General features: G+C 42.0%; 1 protein-coding gene across 1 annotated transcript in view; it reads left to right on the top strand.

The window, feature by feature from the left end:
* The window catches only part of TRABD2B (TraB domain containing 2B), a 392,533-nt gene extending 379,025 nt beyond the window's left edge, over positions 1 to 13,508 (top strand). The window contains exon 7 of the mRNA XM_014598641.3: positions 12,923 to 13,508. Within this exon, the coding sequence (XP_014454127.1) occupies positions 12,923 to 13,145 (223 nt within the window). The 3' untranslated portion in view covers positions 13,146 to 13,508. The remainder of the gene's footprint in view (positions 1 to 12,922) is intronic.
* The last annotated feature ends 9,211 nt before the right edge of the window (positions 13,509 to 22,719 follow it).

The raw sequence follows: 22,719 nt of genomic DNA, 5'->3' as shown, positions 1-22,719 counted from the left end.
TAGACTACGTAGTAAGCATATTGTGCGTCTATTTATACCCTTATTTGAGCCTCAAAAGCTTGTATGCGGCTGTTCATCCAGCTCCATGTGTCTAGATGTTAACTGGTCCTGACAGAAGAAGTGTCAAGACAAAGCAAGAGCTCCTATGTTATTTCTTACTCAGTCCAAACCAAGAAAGACTAGAAATAGCATGGGGACATGTTCTTTTCACGTTTGCCAACTGCTTTCCAGAATAAAGAAGGTTTGCATGAGTTTTAAGATGTGAACCTCTGGATATTGCAAGTGATTGTTGGGATTGGTCCATCATTAATTACTGTAAAGGAAAAGGCCAGAAGCAAAATGATTTTATCCACGTGAGGAATATCCTTGGCCGTTAAAAAGGAGAAACGTGTACTTAAAACAAGAGCACGCAGAACTTTGTATAACTACCCCCGAACTTTGGAAACGCTCCATTCACTAAACTACAGAAACCCTGCTCACCATTCAGAAAATGGGTTTCTCTTGATACTGCTCTCTGAATCATAATCAAGTAATAAATAATATTTGAATGGCAGCTTCTTCCAGCCAAGGCACTTGGGTATTATAAAACAATGAAAGCATTAATAAAAAGAAGAGAAATATGCACACAGAACTACTGAATGCACCCAAGCCACTGGCCAGAGATCCAAAAGAAAACAGAATTTGAAACTGGGTGAGATGAATGGAAGATAATAGGAGGTAACACAAATTGTTCCAAAATCTAATCTTGATTCAAATCTGGAAGTGTGTTTTTAATGGTGGGAAGAGAGAAGCTGGCTTCAGCTACTACGGAGACATCATGATGTAGGGCAGAGTTTGGCAACCGTTTATGAATGACGGGACAAATGAATGCAACTCAGTCCTAAAGTAGGACACTGTGTATGACCCAGACACTGCCACTGCCATTTCCAATCCAGCTACCATTGCTTCCCTTGCTGTCCCCCTTCCTCAATGTATTGCCAATCCCTGCCCTACCAGTATGTGCCACTGATTCGCCCCACCACTGCCTGCCTCTGCGGTTCGGATCAACTCTTCAAAAGCCAGATCTGGCCCATGGACCTCAGGTTGCTAACTCCTGACCTAGGAGATAAACTGCTAGATGTAGCTGCAGGAGATGATGGGTCTGTGTCTGCGAAGACAGCTCAGGCAGATCACTTTCCCTCTCTGTGCCTCAGTGTCTCCATCTTGAAAATGAAGTCGATGAGACCGGCTTCCTTTGTAACGTGTTTTGACATAGATAGAGGAAACTTGCTGCCTAGGAGCCAGTCGCAGTGATTATAGCAGCGGGTGTCATCAGCGTGGATCGATAGATGATAGAGTTGCAAGGAATCATGAAGCTGACCCCATAAAACTGACCACGGGGGTCTACTTGCATCTCAAAGATCTCTGGTGTCTCTAAAGGGCAGGTGGAGGCTGAGCAGGATACCCATCCGCTTGAAGATCTAGAAAAGCTTTTATCTTAAATTCATAGCTTTGCCTTCCTCAATGCCTGGTTCCTCTAGTTACATACACGATGGACCAGGTTCCCATATCATTCTCGACTGTGTATGCCCTAAGCAACATCATCAAACAGAGTCCCTGAGAAGAGAATGTGGACCACAGAGGATTATACCCCTGATAAGCACCCATTAAACTGGGTGATTTAGAAACCTAGGGAGCGAAGATGATGACTTTGTGAGCTGCAAGTCCAGCATCCCAGCTGGGACTTGTTGTAGACTTGTGCATGCTGAACTACTTGGTTCGTAGAGTGCTTTGGCATGGCTCTGTGCCCACACAGGAGGTATTCCCAAACAGCATCCCACTTACTGCCTGCACGGCAGGGAGTCCCCTCTCAGCTAGCAGCTTCTTAACCGCCGACGGCTGCCAGCAATCTTTGTGTAAGCAAGCAGTGGCATCTCCAGGATTTCCAAGGGTACTTTCCTTTGCTCTGGAAATGTTTTGAGGGGAGAAACACATGCTGCGAATGGCTCGAGCGTAGCTGCTTTGCAAGACCTGGCAAGAAGCAGATGTCTTGTGGGCAAGCAAAGCCATCAAATGACCTTCACATGTTCAACTGGCAAATATGCAACCTGGCATTGTTTTCCCCTAAGAGTCAATCCTTGCAAATGATGGGAAGAAAAAAAGAGCCTGCACTTTTCCTTGGGCTTAGACTATATGCCTGAACTCAACACCGCTCACATATAGCGTGTTCAAGGGTCTGACCAAAACCTAAACAAGGATTGGACTAATATTCAGTTGAAGAGACTGTGAATAAACAGAGATGAAAGAAAGAGCCTGGTGAATGACAGAGAAAACATGTAACAGAGACTAAGCAGAGGGAAAAAACCAAGAAATGGAAAGAAGGAGCAGAGAGGAGGAAAGGGAAAATGTATGCAGGGGTGGGAGTTTGATTGGGGTTTTGAGGGTTTTTTGTTTTGTTTCGTTCCCTAAAAAAATAAGCTGAGGTTCTCCTTAGCTGGAGTAATTTTGGATGCTAGAGAAACGCGCTGCAGAAAGGAACTGATATTTCAGAATGCTTTTGGCATTTCCCCTATATATTGCCGATTTGAAATCATCTAAAATCTCGAGTGGAAATACTTTTAAAGTATTTAACAAGTGGAAGAGTAAAATATATCCATATACATAGCCTCCCCAAGCACATCTAAACATGGGAAGTTAATCCTGCGCATCTGCAAAGAATATCTGGGAGGCAGTACCAAACAAACACTTGACGGAGCGGAGGAAAGTGGAGCGCCATTCATGCTGTTTCTCATTAAATTCTGAATCACCCAAAAATAAGGGGTGGTTCGGCTTGGGCTGTTTTAATGAAAAAGGGCCACTCGCAAAATGTAGCTAAAAGAGGCAGGGTGGGATTCTGAACAGCTATAGCATTTGTGGATAAAGTCCAACAGCACACCTTAAATTTCATCGCATGGAAACCTGATCTTTTTTTTTTTTTAATCAGGCAGCAGATTGCCAAAAAATCCTTGACTGAGAAAAATGCGGTCCAGACTTTCTTCACACCATGTGTGTCTTTGCAGGTATCCTGAGTGTACGGAATTCCTTATAATTGTGCCAATATTCACCTTAATTGGATGGACAGCTGCCAGTGAGCTACATACCCCGTCACTCGTATGCACATTTACCAAGATCATGCCTACAACTCCAGGAATGGCATGCACAAAATTTGCACGCACAAAGTCGACATGCATTTTGCACATCTAGAAGCGTGCACAGAATGCGCACGTGGACTTTTATAAGCCAGCGTCAGCATCCAGATTTAGCAGTTTTATTGAACATATTCTGGCTTGGCGGTCCATGTCCAACTGGCAAAACAAACAGTTCTGAAGTCTCCTGTCTTAGCAAAGGCTGGGTCTTATTTAAAAACTGGGATGGATTTTACTGGCTTGGTGTTTGTATAGACCTAATATATGGCAAGGGGATGTTTTTAGGACATTAGAGGATCATCAAAGCATTTCTAATAAGGGCAAAGGAAAGAGCTAATGTTGTCATCTCCTGTCTCAGGACCACCCATACAGTCCCCCAACAAATCCCGGTATTCTTCAGCTACAGTATCCTGACTCATTGTTCACAGGGATTTTAAAGAATTTCATTTCTCTTTTTATTTTTTTAAGGATGACATGCAGTTTCCTGACAGGCTGGTTTTAATAAGGTTGAAATCTTTGTTGTTGCCAAATCAGAGAGGAATATAACATCTTTAAGTCATTAGGCGGGAATGGGGTAATCACTCAGAGGGTGCGCTTCAAAGGTTATTGGTTTTTACAGTGTGTTCACCAGTCCGCAGTTGTATGAAAAATAACCAAGGCATTGATTCTGCCTCGGCTCGGCGGATGTCACAACGGGCGCAGGGTTTGCACGTGAGACATTAGGACCTGTGGGGTACTAATGAGGCAAGGCGAAAATGTGGTAGTGAGACACAAGAGTGATCCATCTCCCAAACCTTTGCCCAAAAGACTACAAAGCCTTGACTGTAACAACGGCAAGATTTAACCCCTTCTGAGACTTGATGAATGAGCCTGCCCTGCACTTTGTAATGAAGGGATCAACTCAGCCTTGCCATAAGTGAATAGGACTCAGCTTTCTTCGGTGCTTTGTTCGAGGGCTGGATGTGGCACCCATGGACAGCAGGGTAAACCAGCAGAATTACTCCTGCTTACACTGCCTTATGTGAGAAGCCAGCCTTAGGACCTAGTAATACTCCTTACACCAAAGGAGCACATGCCCATTGCTATAAACGTACAATACTCTCAAACTTTATTGCCTATAGCAAATCTCCTACCTATACTGCTTTTCCAAACCTCTCAGATGATGCAGTTACAGAGTTAAAATTTACAGCAGAAGGGAATAAAGAGGGCTAAATGCAGAAAAGAGGGGCAGGGGCTGCAAAGGAGAAGGTACCTGCAGCCTCTTGGCTACCCTATGGCAAAGCAAACCTCCTGTTGGGTTTATTCAGTTTGGGGCAAAGCTTTATATCGACTCTTGTTTTAGTCCAACCCCCCTGCAACTTCATATTTGCACCAATGGCCCCAGTGCTAAATTTCCAAGCAGCCACTACTTTCTCCTACTATTTTGCTTCCCTTCTTTTACTTGTTTCGTTCTCCTTTTTGCTGCGTGGTCTCCCTTCTCTTGGCGCTCCTGCCTGGCTGCAGCTAGCCAGACACATGCCAGCCAAGCGTCCTGGAGGACTAAAGCCCTTGCTCACTGCCCTGTGTCCTTTCAAAGCTGTCTTCTCTTCAAGTGTCCTTTCCTTCTCCCTCCTCCCCCACACGCTCCCTTCCAAAGATAAAACGGTGACAGCCGCAGCCTTAACACAGTGCAGGATGGCTGGAATAAATAGACTGCTATCAACAGTGACGCACCACCCTTGGCTTCGGCGTGTGTCACAGGTTCAAAGGTGCCTGCTTCAAGGGTGGATATCATTCCCCATTGATCTCTGGCACAGCCGAGGCATTTGATCAAGGCCGGATCAGAGCCAGAGGGTCTTTTCAGGTGCAAATGTGGTTTCCATTAGAGTCTCGTCTAAAGTGCGCCCTTATCATCAGTAGCCGTCCGCTGAGATATTCAAGATGTAGCTGCTGAGACCATCGCACTGCCTGTCTCCAGGCATCGAAGGTTGATCCTTCTGTCCTGGGATGCAGCATTGCTTTCTCAGAATGAAAGCCTAGATTAGTGCAGTAGCAAAAATGGGCCTGGATATGGGATCCTAATAACAGAGAATGGAGAAAAACAGCACTCCAACCCAATTCAACAAAATGCATAATGGTGAATACCTGAATACTATCAACCAGGAGACTGCTTGTGTGCTTGTAGATAAGACTGGGAACAGCATTCTCTGTGTTTTGCAGGATTGACTCCTTGGGCTTCAAGAATAGAGGCGGCAAAGCTGAGTGTCAAGAGCTAAGCCGTGTAACACATGGACAATCGTTGAGTAGATATTTGATCTCCCACAGGGGTTATCTGCTGCTCCCCAACATAAAAAAATCAAATAAAAACTGTAGTATACTTTATTAATTAGAATCATTCCCAGGATTCAATCCTGCATAGACTAAAAGACATGGATAAGACTAGGCATGCTCGGGCATCTTTGTGCAACTATTTGCCTCCGTTTATAGATTCAGATACTGCTGGATAGGAAGGCCAGAAGAGACCATTAGGTCTGATCTCCCTTATAGCACACAACATTTTGCCCAGTTGCTCCTGGATTGAGCCCAGTAAACTGTGTGAAACTATAACATGTCTTTCAGGGTTGATGTGGAGACTTTAACAGATGGAGAATCTGCCATGTCCTTTGGTAGCTGGCTAATCATTCTCAGTGTTAAAAATGGGTGTATTTTTTCTCATTTAAATTCTTCTGGCTTTAACTTCCAGCCACTGATGCTTGCAATGGCTTTTTCCACTAGATGAAAGAACCTTTTAAAACCCAATGCTGTCTCCCTATTAGGCTATTAAATTTCTAACTCAATTATCATACAGCATGTAGCTGAGCCCCCAGACCCAAACCATATTGGCATTTGCCTGTTGACTAATAACATTTGGTGACATGAAGACATCTGATTAGAATCCAGAGAAACTGCCTTTTTCCAGGAAAGGGACATTATTAGTCATCTCAGATCTGAAAAAGCCACCAGGAAAATAATGTGATCAGTTCTTTCCACATCTGTTTGCTTTAAACAACAAAAAAGCACAATTATGGTGAAATTTGTTTTGAAAATAAATAGGAAGCACATGGTGAGTATTGTTTAAAAAAAACCCCCAACAACAACAGAAGATCAACCTCAAATCACAAATGCAAACCAGGCGTTATTACATGGAGCATTTACCTAGAAACAACATTGCAATTTACCGGCTCGTTATGTTTTTAATTGCAAAATGCATTTTTCAGGCTCAGTCTAAGTTGACAGGTCATCTGCATGAGCCCTCTGTGTCAGCTAGTATAAACAAAAGTGCTAGGCTTGTACATATTTTTTTAGGTTAGTTAATAATAATCATCATGTATTTACATAGCCGCTTTCATCCAGAAGTGTCTCAAATGACTTTGTAAAAGGCGTGTGCAAGAAAGACTTTACCCTTCAGGGAATGTCAGCCATTGTGGGGGTAGAGCATGGTAGACGTTTACCTGCATGGTCAGCAGATAGTCACTCCTACAGGCCTTTTTTAAACAGGTTGGCCACTGACCTCAGAGAGAGCTCTTGGAAAGGGAAAGCTGTCTTCATTGCACTCTTAGGTATAAAGAGATGAAAATACCAACTCTGCTTGAAACTTGAAAGGGGTATAAAGTAGGAGGAATTCATGAAGGGTGCATGCACACATGCAAATAACCTGGGACAATTCTCCTGGGGGTTTTTTCCTGGTGTAAAACCTTACTTGGAGACACCAGAACAGGCATTCAGATGCTGAGCCCTTGAAGTAAAGAGATCAGATAGCACTGATGCTATGCAGCTAATGGGCTCCTGTTCACATATCTTAGCATGCTTTGCAGGCTCCCTCAGTCTGCCTGGTGGCTGATGGCAGCAGTGCATAGGTTAGCCTGGTTGGTTGACCCAGGGTTAGCCTGTGTCTCCCTGTACCACAGTGTGGGATTGTGAAGTTGGCATGTTCTGTTCCCTGCTTGGCTGGAATAGTAGGGCCCAGTCTGAGCTACGTGCTGGCCACGTCTATGCAAGACGCCGACTGTGCAGTTGTTACTGCAAGGTCGTTTCATACTTGCATACCCAATTACTAACTGACTGCATAGTAATTGGCAGTACTACGCAGAAACCATCTCCACATGGCTTCCCAGTGACCCTAACTAAGCTACTGCACAGTACTGCTGCAGGGTTCATGCCCTGCGATGTTACTGCTCAATAGTGTTGAGCTATTGCACAGTAACCACCTCTACTGCGCTGTGCAGAGTTATTTTTAGCCCCTACTTTGCCATAGTGGTGCACTAAAACGGGAGAGTGTGCCACTACGGCGAAGTAGCTACTGGTGACATGTAGGGGCACGTAATCGCTATGTCACTATAGCACATTGTTACGGCAACATAGCACATAGCTAAGGCATCATAGCACAACGTGTAGCCACGGCCCATGTGTTGCTGTTCATAAGGACAAGATAAGCCTTAAAAAAAGTTAAAAGACAAAATAATTGCAGTTTTCTTCCTCCTCAGAAAGATAAAGCCCAAACAGAACCAATCCTCCAAATGGAGGAGTAATAGCATATTGTGTTATTTGGTGTCATGTCCCTGGTTTTCACTCCGAGCCCATTCCCAGTTTCAGCAAGCTGCTTAAATACACCCTGAACTTTAAGCACAGGAGTAAGTCAGTGGGTCTGTTCATATATTTAGTCTAAGGCTTGTGACTGAGGATCCTTTCCTGAGACAGTTTTATGAGTTTGAATGGGGATTGGACAACGACTGACAAACACAACGATTTGGAAATGGCCTTATTATCTGATCAAAAGTACAAGCTTGCAAATGTGATACCACAGGTCATTTGGCTAAAAGTAGCCAGGAGTTTTCCAGATTTGTGTAATGACTCCAGAAGTGGAAGAGCAAAACAGAAGTTCAAACAAAGCTGGTTGCAAGTCAGAGAGCATGTTTTATTAAAGACACTTTATCACAGAATAAAGAGTCCAGCATGGAACAATCCTGCCTTGGCAGGAGGTTGTATTAGATGATCTGAGAGGTATTTTTCATTTCTAATATCTGTGATTTATTATTTATTTATTCATAGATTCATAGATGTTAGGGTCGGAAGGGACCTCAATAGATCATCAAGTCCGACCCCCTGCATAACATTTAGTGTTCTTAATGTGCAGTTTAGAGCCTGCTCAAAGTGAAGCCAATGGAAAGGTTCCCAGGAAAAGCCCCGGCATGATAAAGCAGACAATTGAGTGCTTATACTCCTAGAGAAGAACAGGGGCGGGGCAAGTGTACATGCACCGTTCTGCCAATATGCGATAGCAATGAAACAGTTAGAGACAATATGTTCTAGGGATAACAGACAAATGCTTGGGCTAATAAAGTGCTTACTATGTATTCACAAATAATATTAATAAGCTTGTGCCCAGACCTGGACACAGACATGGGCGAACTGGGCAGCTACCTGGAGCCCGGACAGAAAGGGGGCCCAAAAATGAAAAAAAAAATTACAATTGCAAAAGAACAAAATTAATGCTGCACATATACAGGACTGGCAGTGTATCAGTTGAGAACAACCTATTTAAAGACATCAATACCACAGAAGTGATTTGCAACAAAAACTATCATTATCTCTGGCGAAGTGGGGTCCGCTACTAAAAGTTCGCCTGGAGTCGCCAGGAGTCTAGGTCCGGCACTGCTTGTGCCTATTAATACTCAATATTTTTAAATAATTATTTTACCCGTAAAAAAGAATATTATCTTCATCTTAACATACACATTTTAAAAGAGCTGCAGTGACTAATGGTATATGTACACTGATATCATTTATATTAGTTCTGGATACCAATGTACACTACACTGGGATCCAAAGTGGACAGACGCAGCCCTCTAGGTGTATCTCCATGCAGTAGGAACTATTAAAATTCCCCCGCTTTGGGTGGCAGCAGAGCAGGAAACAGCCTTGGGACTCTCTTGGGATGGAAGCAGACAGACATCACTTGCATTGACTTTGTCCTTTATTTTTCCCAGGGTATTTGATACTGAATTTGTACACGTTCCAGGACTGTTGAAATTCATGTCATCCGTCTGCTCCTGGGTTATAGCATCCGAAGGCTGGTTACAATGTGTGTTGCAATTAAACAAAAATGTTTAAGAAGAGGCCCTGATTGCCAGCAACCCCCCACCCATCCAGTTTTTAGAAACATCCCACCCAAATATTTGAGTAGAAAATGGAAAATTTAAGCCCCAAAATGAAAATGTTGATTAGAAATGCTGCCAGGCCAACTTGTGGGAGCTGTAGATCGGGTGACTCATGTCCCCGTTCTCCTTTGTGGTCCCCCAGCTGGACTGCGTCTGCCTTGATGTGTGGAGAGAGCAGATTATGGCACTTCATGGAAGATGTGGTCTGGCTACTAGACCAAGCCCTGGCAAGAGAACGAGGACAGAAAGCATTCAATCTACACCCCCATAAGATCATTTTAAATTGATTTATTCTGTTTTTATCTGAAAGGATTTGGGTGGCTGATTTTTTTTTTTCTTGGCAAATTGAAATTTTTCCGTGGGGAAGAACCTAACTTCTGACCTCGAGAAGCCTAAGTCCAGTTTAAAAAAAAAAAACAACCAAAAAAACAAAAAAAAACCCCCAAAAACAATTTAGGGCTAGTTTTTTAAAGGTGAATAAAAATGAAGAAAGTCATCTAGGGATATTTTTGATAGGCATGGAAGCACATTTTTAAAGTCACAGGTAGCACCTAAATATCTTTTAAAATCCAGGTCTCCAGTATGTAGGAACCCAAGTCCCTGATATTTAACTCCTATGTGCTTTACTGTAGTCACATCTAAAAATGTGATGTAGACACTTGAGTAAAGTTTCCCTTTGGGCTGTGATTTTCTGAGAGAACGAAAGGCCCCCCAACCATTGACATTCAAATGAGCTCCTAACTACCGCTTAGGGGGCTTAAAATCCAGCCTAAGTTTTGATTTTAAAATGATGGATTGGCCTATCAATTTTTGTCTTGTTTAATAAAAATAGGTATATATTGAAGAATAACAACTGTGCCATTGACATGACTGCACTAGCTATTAGAACTGTTCTTCTCAGTACATATTAGACATTTAAACACTAAGGCTACCCGCAGTTATTCTGAAGGGGATAATGATTTATAAGACATATAAGCTTTCATTCTTCAGGACATAAGCCAACAACAAGCAGCCTGCATTTGGGAAGGTGCTTTCTCTGGGGTCAAGTTACTAGAGAATTCTCCATAATGGGGGTTTTACGTCTTTCTGTGGCTCGTCCACGACCGGTTGCTGTCAGAGACACGCTACCGTTTAGACAGACGTTTTGTCTGAACTCACGAGACAGCTCCCACATCCTTAATTTGTAGCCAGCACGTCTTGTCCATAGGAACACCTTGCTTTAATTCCTTATACGTTAGTGAAGTTTAATTCTAACAATACTATGTGAGATAAAAACATGGAGTAATAAAGCAAATGCAATACCAAACAAAAAATGTTACCCAAAAGAGCTGCAGATTAGTATAAGGAGTAGAAATGGAATTAAAAGGAAGTATCACAAAACCCATGAAATGTCATATGTGATGAACTGGCTTGTCAAAGGTATTGCTATTGATTGACTCGTGCGGCTGTGGACTGCTCGTTGGTGTTTACCATTGCCATCTACTGGGTGAAGTCAGACCTTCCCTTTCATATACAGAATTCGTGGAGATATACTCTAGATGTTTATAGCATCCAGAGGAGACTTGTGTAGAGCTTCATACTAGTATTTCTAGCTTCCGCTTGTTATTGCTCATTCAGAAGACATTTGCACATTTGCATCTTGTGCCACTGAATCGTATTCTCCTGCCTAAAACCTCAGTTACCCGATGACCTTTTTATCTGCAACTTTCTGCAGTCACAGACATTTCTCCAAATCAAGTCAGTGTGGCAGATGGTGCAAATCAATATGTCTCTATTTCAAAATAGCTATGTGGATTTGTATTCACTGGGAATCTGGCCACAGCTTATTATGTTGTCTGCATTTGGGTAGCATTTTTTTGCTACATCATGTTTAAAAAATCTTTTTTTCCTTCTTCAGAAGTTCTATTTCTACGAGATATACATCTGTGTGTGTATGTATATAGACACACACACACACACACATACATACATATATATATGCATACATTATATATATTTGTATACATGCATGCACGTATATTTATATATTTGTATACTTGCATGCATATTTATATAAGAGGACTGCACTGGCTGTTGGCCTCTCCAGGGGTTGTTTAGTGGAGTCCTGCTCCTTTGCAAATGGAAAAAAAAACTTCAGCTAGTCTGTGCAACTGTTGGCACACCCATTGCATTGTCATTCTTCACCTTGCTCACCGAAAGACTGTCCTGTTTTTAAGATAAAAAAGATACCATTCACATCCCATAGTTTGCAATGCTTGACCAAAGCTATAGCACATGGCCTATGAGGAAAGGCTGGAAGAATTTCAATTATTTACTCTGGAGAAGAGTAGACTGAGGTGGGGATTTGACGCCAATCTTGAGATACAGAAAGGGTTGTAATAAAGAGGATGGTGATCAAACCTTTCATTTTCCACATGGTGCAGGTTATAAAATTATGGTCTTAAATTGCAACAAGAGAGATCTAGGTTGGATCTTAAGATGATTTGAATTATGAAGGTGATTAAGTACTGAAATAAATTACTGAGAGATGTTGTGGCATCTCCATCACTGGATGTTTTTAAGTTCATATTACACCAACACTTGGTTGAGATGCTTTATGCAGAGATGATCCTTCCCTGAGCAGAAGGGCTGGGCTAGCTGGCTTCTTGAGGTCTCTTACAGCCCTACTTTTCTGTGATTTTAGGATGGCTTCTTGACTGTTGGACATCGAGAGCGTGTCTGTTCCTATAGAAAGTTGCCGGGATGGGGCTTACAACCTGAGACCCTAAACTTAGTTCTGAATGGGACTTCTTACTTTAGGTTTCATTGGTCGTGTCTACACATTCGTTAACGCGTTTTTGCTGCTGCACATTAAATTTAGTACCTCTAATATAAGGTACTACCTAAAGGTGCTTTAGGCTGCCCTAATGCACACTAGCTAAAGCAAATGCCTTTTTAGTGATGCTTAATGTGCAGTAAACTAATTCTACTGCGCATCAGCATATTAGCACTGTTTTTGACATGACGCTTTAATACACAGTAGACTAAGCCATTGCACATTGGAGTCCACATATAGTCATGCCCATTGGGACCAGAATTAGATCCTAAAAGCACATCATAAATAAACTCTAACATAAAGGTTGAATGATATCTCAGTCATGTAACTATTGGCCCAGATCTGGAGCCACGTACGTTGTCATAGCTCTATCGACTGTATTTCAGACTGTTTTGATTGAAAATACCTTGTGTCCAGTTGAATTGAAGCTCACATCTCTAAGATTGCAGCCATAAATGAGAGTAAATGAGTAGAGACAAGGCTTCCAGGTTCTCTTTCCATCTCTTTCATGATCTCACTGGATTCTCTTAGGTAAGTGGCATCAATCCATGCCTCAGTTTCCCCCAGCAGCAACCAAAGACCATAACATCCCTCTGCAAAGGAGGTGGTGAGGTATTTACCATGTTGAGCTCTTCAGGGGAAATAATTATATCGCGGCTAGATGTTATTCTTGTTATTGGTACTGATTTAGGAAGATGCTGGCTCAGTAATACCTGGACAGGGAAAACAAGCATCATATAATTTTCTCCCTTTGTCTTTCTTTTTAGCACGACCACATTACCTTCCTACGTCAGGATCACCAATGGTTACATCACGGTCAAGCCCCCCATTTGGATTTCAAACCGACTGGATCAGAGACCACGTTCAGATCGCCCCTCTCACCATCAACCCAAAAGCTCAGCGCCAGGCAGTGTGTTGGTGCCATCACTAACTGCTTCTTTCTGTGTAGCAATAGCTTCTTTCCTCCTGAGTCTACTGAGGCCTTCCTGACGCACCTCATTTCATGTGCAATAGCCAGAGGAGAGAGCAGAGATAATTTATGACCCAACGGGAGGCTTGTTCAAGAGCAGTTTCAACCTGGACTTTCTAACTGAAGGGAAATGGTTGTGCCTCTAGCTGGTTTTGTTGCTTTCCCAGATACGTTTTAAAACTCTAAAGCTTTATGGTAACACTGACTTACATCTTCTTTTTGTAGAAGGATCTTTATTTCCCATAGTGCTATGGGGCTTTGTAAAATATATGTGTTCATATATAAAAAAAAAAAAAAAGAAAGAAGTGTATTTATTCGACTGGTAAACTTATTGTTGTTTTATATGTTAATACCATCCCTATTAAACAGTAGCAATGGTGAAATGGATAAATTAATATTTGCTATATCTGTCTTTGAACTGACACGCTGCAAAAGTCAGCATTGAGCCCCAAAGAATGTGTTTTAGTCATTTCAGTTTTACAGCCACCCTCTCATAGGCCAATTGACGCTGATCCTTTTTATTTTATCTTTTATTTCAAACTGTTCACTGTAATTTAAATACACCTGCGGCAAATCCTGCTTTCTGTGGGTTATCTCCACTAGGAAAAAGGTGTGTTCTTAACTTAAGCTGGGTAACATAAGGTAAAATCTTAGTGAAGGAGACATAGGGCACGACTACACGTGCCTATTTAAGGTGCTTTAGCCTGATTTAAAGTGCATTAAGGGTGCAGGTCTATATGTGCGTGCCCTTAATGCACCGTAAAAATGGTGATTTTAGGCTATTCTTGCCTAAATTTGATACCTCAAAAGGAGGTATCAAATTGATGTGCAGATAGCTCGAGTGCCTTAACGCATATGTAGACATATTAAGGTGCATTAACACTGTATTTTGAGTGACTTGGGACTAACTTTAGTAGTTATAAAGCGAATGGTGATCAAACCTTTAGTTGTCCTAACTTTAGTCCCAAATCAGTTCCAACACAGCGCTAGTGCAACTTGGTGCATGCATGTGTACATGCGTGCCTAAACTGCCTTAATGTGCATTAGGCAAATGTACATTAAGTTTAGGCATGTGTAAACGCACTTGTAGGCACGCCCACAGGGGGTTGCCACACGTTAACAATTCAAGATAAATCTTTAACTCACCTTTTTATTTCATACAGAAACAACAAACTGCCTTGTCTCCGGTGTGACTAATTAGCAGTGCCTGGTAACAAACCTGGGGTAAGAACACACCGATTGAAGATGTGCCTTTTAATTCTAGGGTACCCCTGTAGAGTTGGTATCTCCTCTTATAGACATGGTGTATCAGCCTAATTCTATTTCTGATTTTCCTCAGTGCAGACAAAAGCAGGGTCTGACCTAGCTACAGGCTGTACCGTTTAATCACATGCTGGTCTACAGAACTTGTTGCATCTGGCCATCATTTAGACAGTGTAGGCTGGGCAGGTTGGATGCAGAAGCAGCTTAAAGTTCAGGTTTGTAATGCCATGCTTCTACTGCTGTGATGTATATGACTGGTCCGTCCGTGTTGAACCATGACCTAATCTAAAACCCACTCAGATTTATGAAAAGACTCCTATTGACTTCACTAAACCTTGGATTGGGCCCTTTGGTCATGAAGACATACAGAAAGATTCTCAAGAGGTGGAAATCAGAGCACTTCCATTTATTTAATACAGCTGTGCCAAGTTATACCCACTAAAAATCTCACTCACTGGCCAAATGGCTAGTTTTGAGTTTGACAGTGATATACAGGGAAAAGAGATGAAGCATGAAACTTCACCTCAATCTGGTCCTCAGTGGGCTAAATGCACAATAGACTAACTCTCCTGTGCATTAGTGCGGCAGGCAAAAAACGTGCTAATGCGCAGTAGAATTAGTCTGGAATTAGTCCTGTGATAACAGGTACCAAACTTAATGTGCTGTAATTATGGTGCATTAATGAATGTGTACACGTGCCCAATGAGAATCAGTCTGCTTGCTACTCTCCGGAAACTAGTTACAGAGAATTCTGAACGCCACCCATCATTTAAAAGGCAGCATGTTTAGTAGAGCGAGCTGATTTTTGTTCATCAATGGTTTTTTTTGCTGGAAATGAAAATTGTGGAATATATTCAATTTGATTGGAAGGTTTTGTTGCTTCAAAGAAAATCAGAAATGGAAAACAATACAAAGATCAATCAAACAATGCCATTGCTTTACAGCAGGCAGACTGAATTTGTAAACAGGAGATTTTTTTTTTTTTTAAAGAAGCTAAAATAATTTCAATTTTGGGTTTTCACTCAAGTTTTCCACAGGAAATTTAATAGCCATTCACTCTGTATTTAGCCTTCCAAGATTGGAAAGGGCACTTTGCACAGGAATCTGTAAGCAAATTGTATGGGGAGTCATACTAACAAAATTAGGTGGTTGTTCGTTTGTTCCATCCCCATCACAATTAACGGAAGAAAACACGGCAGGTTAAGGAATAGTCAGGGTGTAAAAGGCAAATGCCTTTATTTGGAGCCCGCTCCACAAAGCTAGGATGCTCCAGGTTGTGCATGACTTTTCTGTTTCATATCCCATCACATCCCCGGTAAAGATCAACCCTTTGGTGCAATGTCAAGGCAATAAATGATAGAGGGAGGTTTTTTTTTCTGAATCGACTATATAGGCTTTGCTTCCTTTCAGATAGAAGGATGCTAAGATTCATTTTAGGTGCATGGTAGGGAAGTGAGGGGGTCCATTGCTTAGTGAGCTAGATCTGTTTTTCCAGGGCTGGTACAAAAGCCTACAACTTGAAATGGAAAACATTGAGCTTTGCCCCCAGTGAGAGCTTCAAGCACGTCTCATGCATACTTTTACATTGTATATTTTGGCTTGCGGAAGGTTAGAGATGTTGGTTTTGGAAGGAAGCCATTCACCTTGCATGATATTTATTGCACTGGATCGCATATTGGAAACATGTTTTAGCATCTTTAGTTTCAGCTTTATTTGAGCTCTTACGCTGTAAGAGACTTCATTTGAGTATAACAGCTTAGAAACCCTTCATCTTCAATATAAACTCGCCTAGGAGAGGGTTCTACTGCAGCAGACAGTGACCTGGATCTTTTAACTGAGAGCTTTGAACTCATTTCCGAATAAATGACCCCATACTCAATGACCCCCATACCACAGGTAATATGCAGGTTTTTTTGAGATGATGGTATATGACGCAGAACAAAGCCCAGGATTATTACCATTGCACTATGGCAGCATCTAGAGATGAGACGGCTGTTTTGCTCTGTACAGCACAGTTAGAGATAATCCCTGCCTCCGAGAAATTAAAACCAAATAGGCAAGACAGAGGTAGAGGGGGAACAAGAGATGCAGTAGCCTGTCTTGCATTATGCAGTCGGATGTTAGTGGGGGGCTCAAGAAAGAGCCTGCCTCTCCTGACTTTATTCAATAAAGCACAATTATTTCCTACTTTGACCTCTACGTGAGGGTATATATAGATATCTAGATCTAGATATCTCTATATATAGTAATTTATTGGTTGTCAAAATATTGCACACACACAATAGTCAAATTGGAAGTTCACTGTAGTAGCAAGAAAAGATCTCTGAGCCGCTGTTCCAAAAGCAACATATATATATATATAAGCCATCTGCCCTGCTATGCACAATCTTATGAAATCTCTGTAACAAGTTTCTCCTCTGGAAACATAATATTAGCAAAGGATTTAGTGCAGATGTAGCTGCTTTAAGGCTTTCTAGCAGCCAGAAATGGGGAAGGGCCAATACTGTATAATCAATGAGTTTTCCACGGACCCTAACTGAGGCACTTCTACATCAACAGCTTTAACACAGTTCTCTAATTGGATAATATTCCCTTTATTCCATAGTCCACAGATATCTTTCCAACTAACTGCTTTCAATCAAGTGTTTGTAAAACAGAGCAGCGAATACATAAGGGACTATAAAATAAGACCCCTCTGTACTGGACTCTAGACAATATGGAATACATAGTAATTAACTGTGCTAACCCAGTACTAATAAAAATACACTGGATAGCACAAAACTGTGCTTCTGAAAGTCCTGTATTCAAGTGGGCCATGTTAATGTCATGATTATTTGCTGCATTTGTTTGGAGAGCGTCTATAAAATTCAGATGCATGCTGTGTGCATTATAATAAGAGTCATGCACTACCAGCTGCACTGGACTTTTATTTTCCTTTGGGGTTTTGAGCTTTTAAGGTTTGGATTTTTAGGCATCCCACAGCAACCACAAGAGATAAAATTGAGATATTTTTTTTTTTTCCTTAGCAAAAGCTGAGAGTTATGTGTAATCACATGACTCCAGGAGTTGACGCTTTAAAAAAAACAGCCACTACCACAAGAGCCACAGTAAAATTGCAACTGTTGGCTGCACTGTTTACCTGGGGGAAAACCCCATAGATATTTCATGAAATTTCTTCTAATGAGGGCCATGATTTTGGTATTGTTAGATCCAACTTTGAAAACTCATGTGATTCAGTCTCACGGCTAGAATCAATCCTAATAGAGTTGATCCTCTATCTAATGCAGTAAACTCACGCTAGCTAACTATCAAGCCTGCAAGGAAAAGAAAATGCAGCATTGCAAACTCTTCGAACTCTTTTGTGTCCATGCTTTGCTTGCCACTGCTCACCTACAGACCTTATCCTGAAGTGTGTTGCCATCTGGAGAGCACGTCTAACGTGGAGATCGCCAGGAGACACATTACATTGTGTGAACGGCATGTTTTTCCAATGTACCTACTCGGGTTTTTGAATAATACATTGTCTTCCTATACCTCTACTGGTAGTAATTGCTGAGTTTGATTAATAATCAAAAACCCTTGGTCTTGAACTCCCTCCACCTTCCTCCAAACTCAGAGGTAACTGAGGGAAATCCAAGGCTCAGTGGAGTATATTTATCTCCCTTCTTTGATAGGCAGTTGGCAAGAAAGCGAGATAGTTCAAACCATCTTTAATGCAATAATGTGCTCAGGCAATTTATTACCAACCAGCCCCCATGTGGGAAGGACTTTTTCGCAGAATATTTATATCAGAGAAACCAAAGTGCCAAGATTTAGGGTTTTGGGGTTTTTTTAATCAGCTACATGTCATTGCCCTAAAGTGCTGCTGACTAAGGTAATTCTAGGAAATAAGGTAATTCAATATTGGGTCCAAACCTGCATAGACTTGATTTGCACCTCTGAAGAGATCGCCAGGCCAAACAGTGCTCATCTTCAAGTTCACCTGGATTGACTAAGTTGGAGAAAACCAGCCGCATGAGACCGCAAGCCCACCGAAATTCTCTTTTGATTTATACCAGTGCAAAAATCCTAGAGACTAGTTTTTAAGCCGGTGCCTTAATCTTGGGAAACTCCTGTTTGATTGCACTGTTTTTGTGGAGGAATGACACTCCTTCTAGCTGCAGCATCACATCAGCGTGCCAATGACACGTTCGTCAGTTCCCGATTCAAATGGTCAATTCCCAATTCAGATGGTCAGGTCCCAGTTCAAATGGTCAGCTCCCAGTTCAAATGTATTTCAAGTATTTCTAAGTCCCCCCCCCGCCCCCTCCCCATTCTACCCCATGCTTTTATGACCTGTTTTGAAGAGTGTAATGAAAAAAAAAAAAAAGAAGATGCTTTCTAATGTTATTTTGTCAAAATATTTTTGTAGCATAATATATTAATAAAAGATATTATAAATCCACAGCACGGGAATGTAGTACACGTGGGTTCTTTCCCTTGCGCTTTAACTTGGGCAGTCATTGAAAATGTAAAAACTCAGATATAAATTTTGGGGGTGGAATTTGAAAGCTGTCTTTTGGGGGTGGGATGGGCTCTTTTCCCCATAGAAACAGGCCTTTTCAAGGTGGCAAATATACAAGATGTGAACATTTTGCAGTAATAAGCAGTTTTCTTTAATTATTGTAATGACCTGGGAGGGCTATGTACAACCTAGAAATGCTGGTTTAAGAAGCTGTCATTTCATGTAATGCTTCAGGGTGTAGTAAGCAGAAATATAAGTGGGACATTTTGTAATCTGGCAGCAGCTGCAGTTGGGGTGGCCAGCTGAGCCAATGGCTGGTGATGGTGGCCATCCATGTGCCCCATCTCACTCAGCACCCAGAGCTGTTGCCCCGCTTGCCCCACCTAGTTATGCTGCTGGTAGTGAGTGAGTCATGGGCTGCCAAGGTCCCAGATAGGTATCACCTCCTCCATCTAGTTTGAAGAAGCTACAGATCAACCTAAAGGGATTTATTGAGATTAAGGGAGTATAAACCTGCCTAGGGTGGGGAAACCTGTCCTGTCTAAGTGGTCTGAAGGCAGTGAGGATTTAGAGGGTGGAAAACACACAAACCTGGAAACTAAGCATGCTTATAGACGTGCTCTGGGGGGTGGAGGAGGTGCTTTAATTAGCAAGCTGCACTAATTAAAAGCACCCAAGTATCACATGTATCAGCATCGCTGAGTTGAAAGATGGCAGCTGGGGCACTTTGAATGAAAGGTCATCAAACCAGTGTTAGTTTAAAGAGCTCCACCACCATTTTTCAGTGCGGGGACACTGATACACGTGACACTGGAAAGTGCTGGAACGCATTCATTTCCGCACTCTTGATTAATCGAGTCTGCTTCAATGTGCTGGATATACAGCACATCGGAGCAGCCTCGCTGTACATCTATAGGACCCCTAAGACACCAGGTGGTAGTGGTGTCCTTTCAAACCAGGGAGTCTGAGTGAGAGATTTTAAACAACGCAAGTCCTCTTTCAACACTGTAGGCAAAGGATTCCTCCCTACTTTCTGCTCTGCTTCTTTTTCCTCCTCTTTCCCAAAGAAAACTATCCTTCAAAAGGATTTTTGGAATCGCAAAAAAGATGCTGGCCTGGAGCCCAAATAACACTCCCACATGGGGAGGGATTGGAGGTGGGAATGGATGACCTGGTGCTTTAGCCTCTTGTCTGGTTGTATGCTTCTTGTGCTGCTTAAAGTAAAGAGTGATCGGTTTAGGAGTCTTTGGCAACATTTCTGTTTCATATTTTGATTACTAGCCCCAAAATGTAGACGGCTGAGCCCGTGAAGATGGAACTCAAAGAAAGATATATTTATGCATCTCTGCTGCTTGGTGGGGTCAGCGTAGGTGGCACAAGGCACCAAAACTATGAGGTCCCAGCTCTGTGAATGGGTAACTGGTGAAGAGCCTGTGTCTGGAAAGACTGGCAACAAACCCAAAGGGGAGCACTGGGGTTCATCTAGACCAGTGCTCCTCAACCAGGGTGCTTGGACACCCTGGGGTGCTGCCAGATCTTTTGAAAACTGATGCAAGATGTGAGGAGCTAAGCCGCTAAGTAGATAAACCTAGCATCAGGCTTGGCCTTTACCCCTCTGCAAGGAGGTAGGCACTGTACTACATAGATTAGTTTTTGAAATTGGGTACCATTGCATTCACAAAAGTTTTGGAGGGGGGCCTTGAGTTCAGTGAGGGGTGCCTCAAGTTCAAGAAAAAGTCCAAAAAAGTAAAGAACCACTGAACTAGACCAAAGTGTGACAACATATAAATCCATTGTCTTGGGGCAAAACAACAGGCTAGTGACTAGCCAGAAGAGCGATGGCTTCAGGAGCAAAGGGGGTTACATCCATGTGAGTGAGATCAGAACCGAGCCCTTCCTTTTAATGCAGGACAAATGTATATGTAGCCCTGAATCTGCTCCCACACTGTGGATTTAAATCCATTGGACGAGGGTACGGCATAGTCCCAGAGAGGCTGATGGAGCTATGCCAGCTTGAGGGGCTGGTCCTTTCATTTCATTTCAATGGTGTTACTCCTGATTTACACAATCAGGGACTGATGTAGGTCCAGCGGCAACATTTGTAAAGTGGAGGCCTGTCACAGAAATTGCTCACACTCCTTTTTTATTTTTTTTTTACCCTAGTAAAACTTCTAGTAAATAGCCAAGCATGGCAGAGGACCTGCATTGGGTCCTGGTAGCAACGGGAGGTGTTTTATTTGAATGCAAACAGTTGATGTCTTTTGAGCCCTGGGAACACCTTTTTGCAGCTGGCTGTAACCTTTGAATTGTGTCTCCCTTGGAGATAAAGCGGAGGTTAGGTATGTGCAAGGAGATAAAAGGGGCTTAGGGAATTTGCTCATTTTCTGGCACATTCCACGACCAACTCCTGCAGCAAATCATATGTATTGTAACTGGCGGCGCATACTTTTTCACTGAATAGAGGCCCTATAATCCCTTCTTAATTAAGTGTTAAATCCTTTGCCATTTGAAGCAATATTTCAACATATATATTGCATAGGTGCTGCGGACTGTAGAGCGGGGTCAAGATACCGAAACCAGTAGAAACAGGGTAGCCATGGAGCTCAGCTTCTCGGCAGGGTAAATTAATCTATGCTGAGTGCCGTGCTGTTGCGACCAATTTTTTTTCTAGTACCCAAGATAGCTCAGGTATCTCAGGGCTTCCTGCTGGACAGTCCTACTATATCACGAGACGGAAGTCTAAGCTAGTCAATAGCCTCGAGAAAAATGCTACATTTTCATCCAACAGAACTGGATCTTCAAGATTCAGACCTAAAAATTCATGCTTTCAGATCCAAAGGTCTCACTCAGATTGAAGCTCTAGTGCTTCACTCTGGCTTCAGTGTACCTGAAGCAACTATTCCTCCTTACAGATGTTTTTTTTTTTTTGCATGCCTCTATTAAAGATTATCACAAAAAAAGAAATATTCACAAAAAGTCCACAATAGCAAATATTGTTAATCAATATTTAGGCTTTTAAACCTTTTTATATATTTTATAAGCCAATAAGAAAAAAAAAAAACCATCAGCAAATCCCCTTGAGAAATCCTACAACAAATTTTAAATCACAATTTTGAAAATGTGAAATTTCCAGCCAGCTCTCATCACAAAGCTTCATGCTCAGAAGTTTTGAACAAATTCTGATAATCTTCCAGATTTCTGAGTACTTCCACTTAAGCTTCTGGGGTCCATCCAAAACTAATGAAACCATGTGGTCTCAATTAAGTTCTTAAACATTTAAGTGGAGATGATGAGAAATTTTTGCAAGGTTTCCAAGAATGGCCCTCCCCAAATAAAAAAAATCCTGTGCACTGAATGAAACTGGGGCCACATTAAAAAAAACCCCAAAAACTTAGTGTTCATGTAATTAAAGACTTATCACAATGTCTAGTCACAAGGGGAGCAGGGGGGGCGGGGGGAAATCAAGGTTACATAGTCAGCCTTAATTTTGTATTTCCTAATTTTTGGGTACTTTGGATATGTCATTAGCAATACTGTTTTAACACTTGGTTTTCTAAGTAGTAAATTATATATTGGTAGGTAACAATTAAATCAGTCTGAGTACGGACAGAAATAAAGATGCCTAGTGTGTTGGCAACGGTTTGAGAGGTTTGGGAAGCAGAGTCACTTCATATTTTAATGCTACAGGTACTTAAAGAAGACAAATGTGACAGTAGATGCTGTGAGTGAGGATGTCGAGATTTCCAATGAAGAGAAGGCGGTCTGCAGTGTGACGTTAGCAGGCCCAAAGGCTCTTGCTGTATATGCACTGCAGAAGAAGGTTCCCT

Source organism: Alligator mississippiensis, chromosome 5 (genome assembly GCF_030867095.1).
Source record: "Alligator mississippiensis isolate rAllMis1 chromosome 5, rAllMis1, whole genome shotgun sequence".
Taxonomy (NCBI): domain Eukaryota; kingdom Metazoa; phylum Chordata; order Crocodylia; family Alligatoridae; genus Alligator; species Alligator mississippiensis.
Note: the sequence above shows the minus strand (reverse complement) of the source record. Positions and strands in the feature narration are given on the sequence as shown.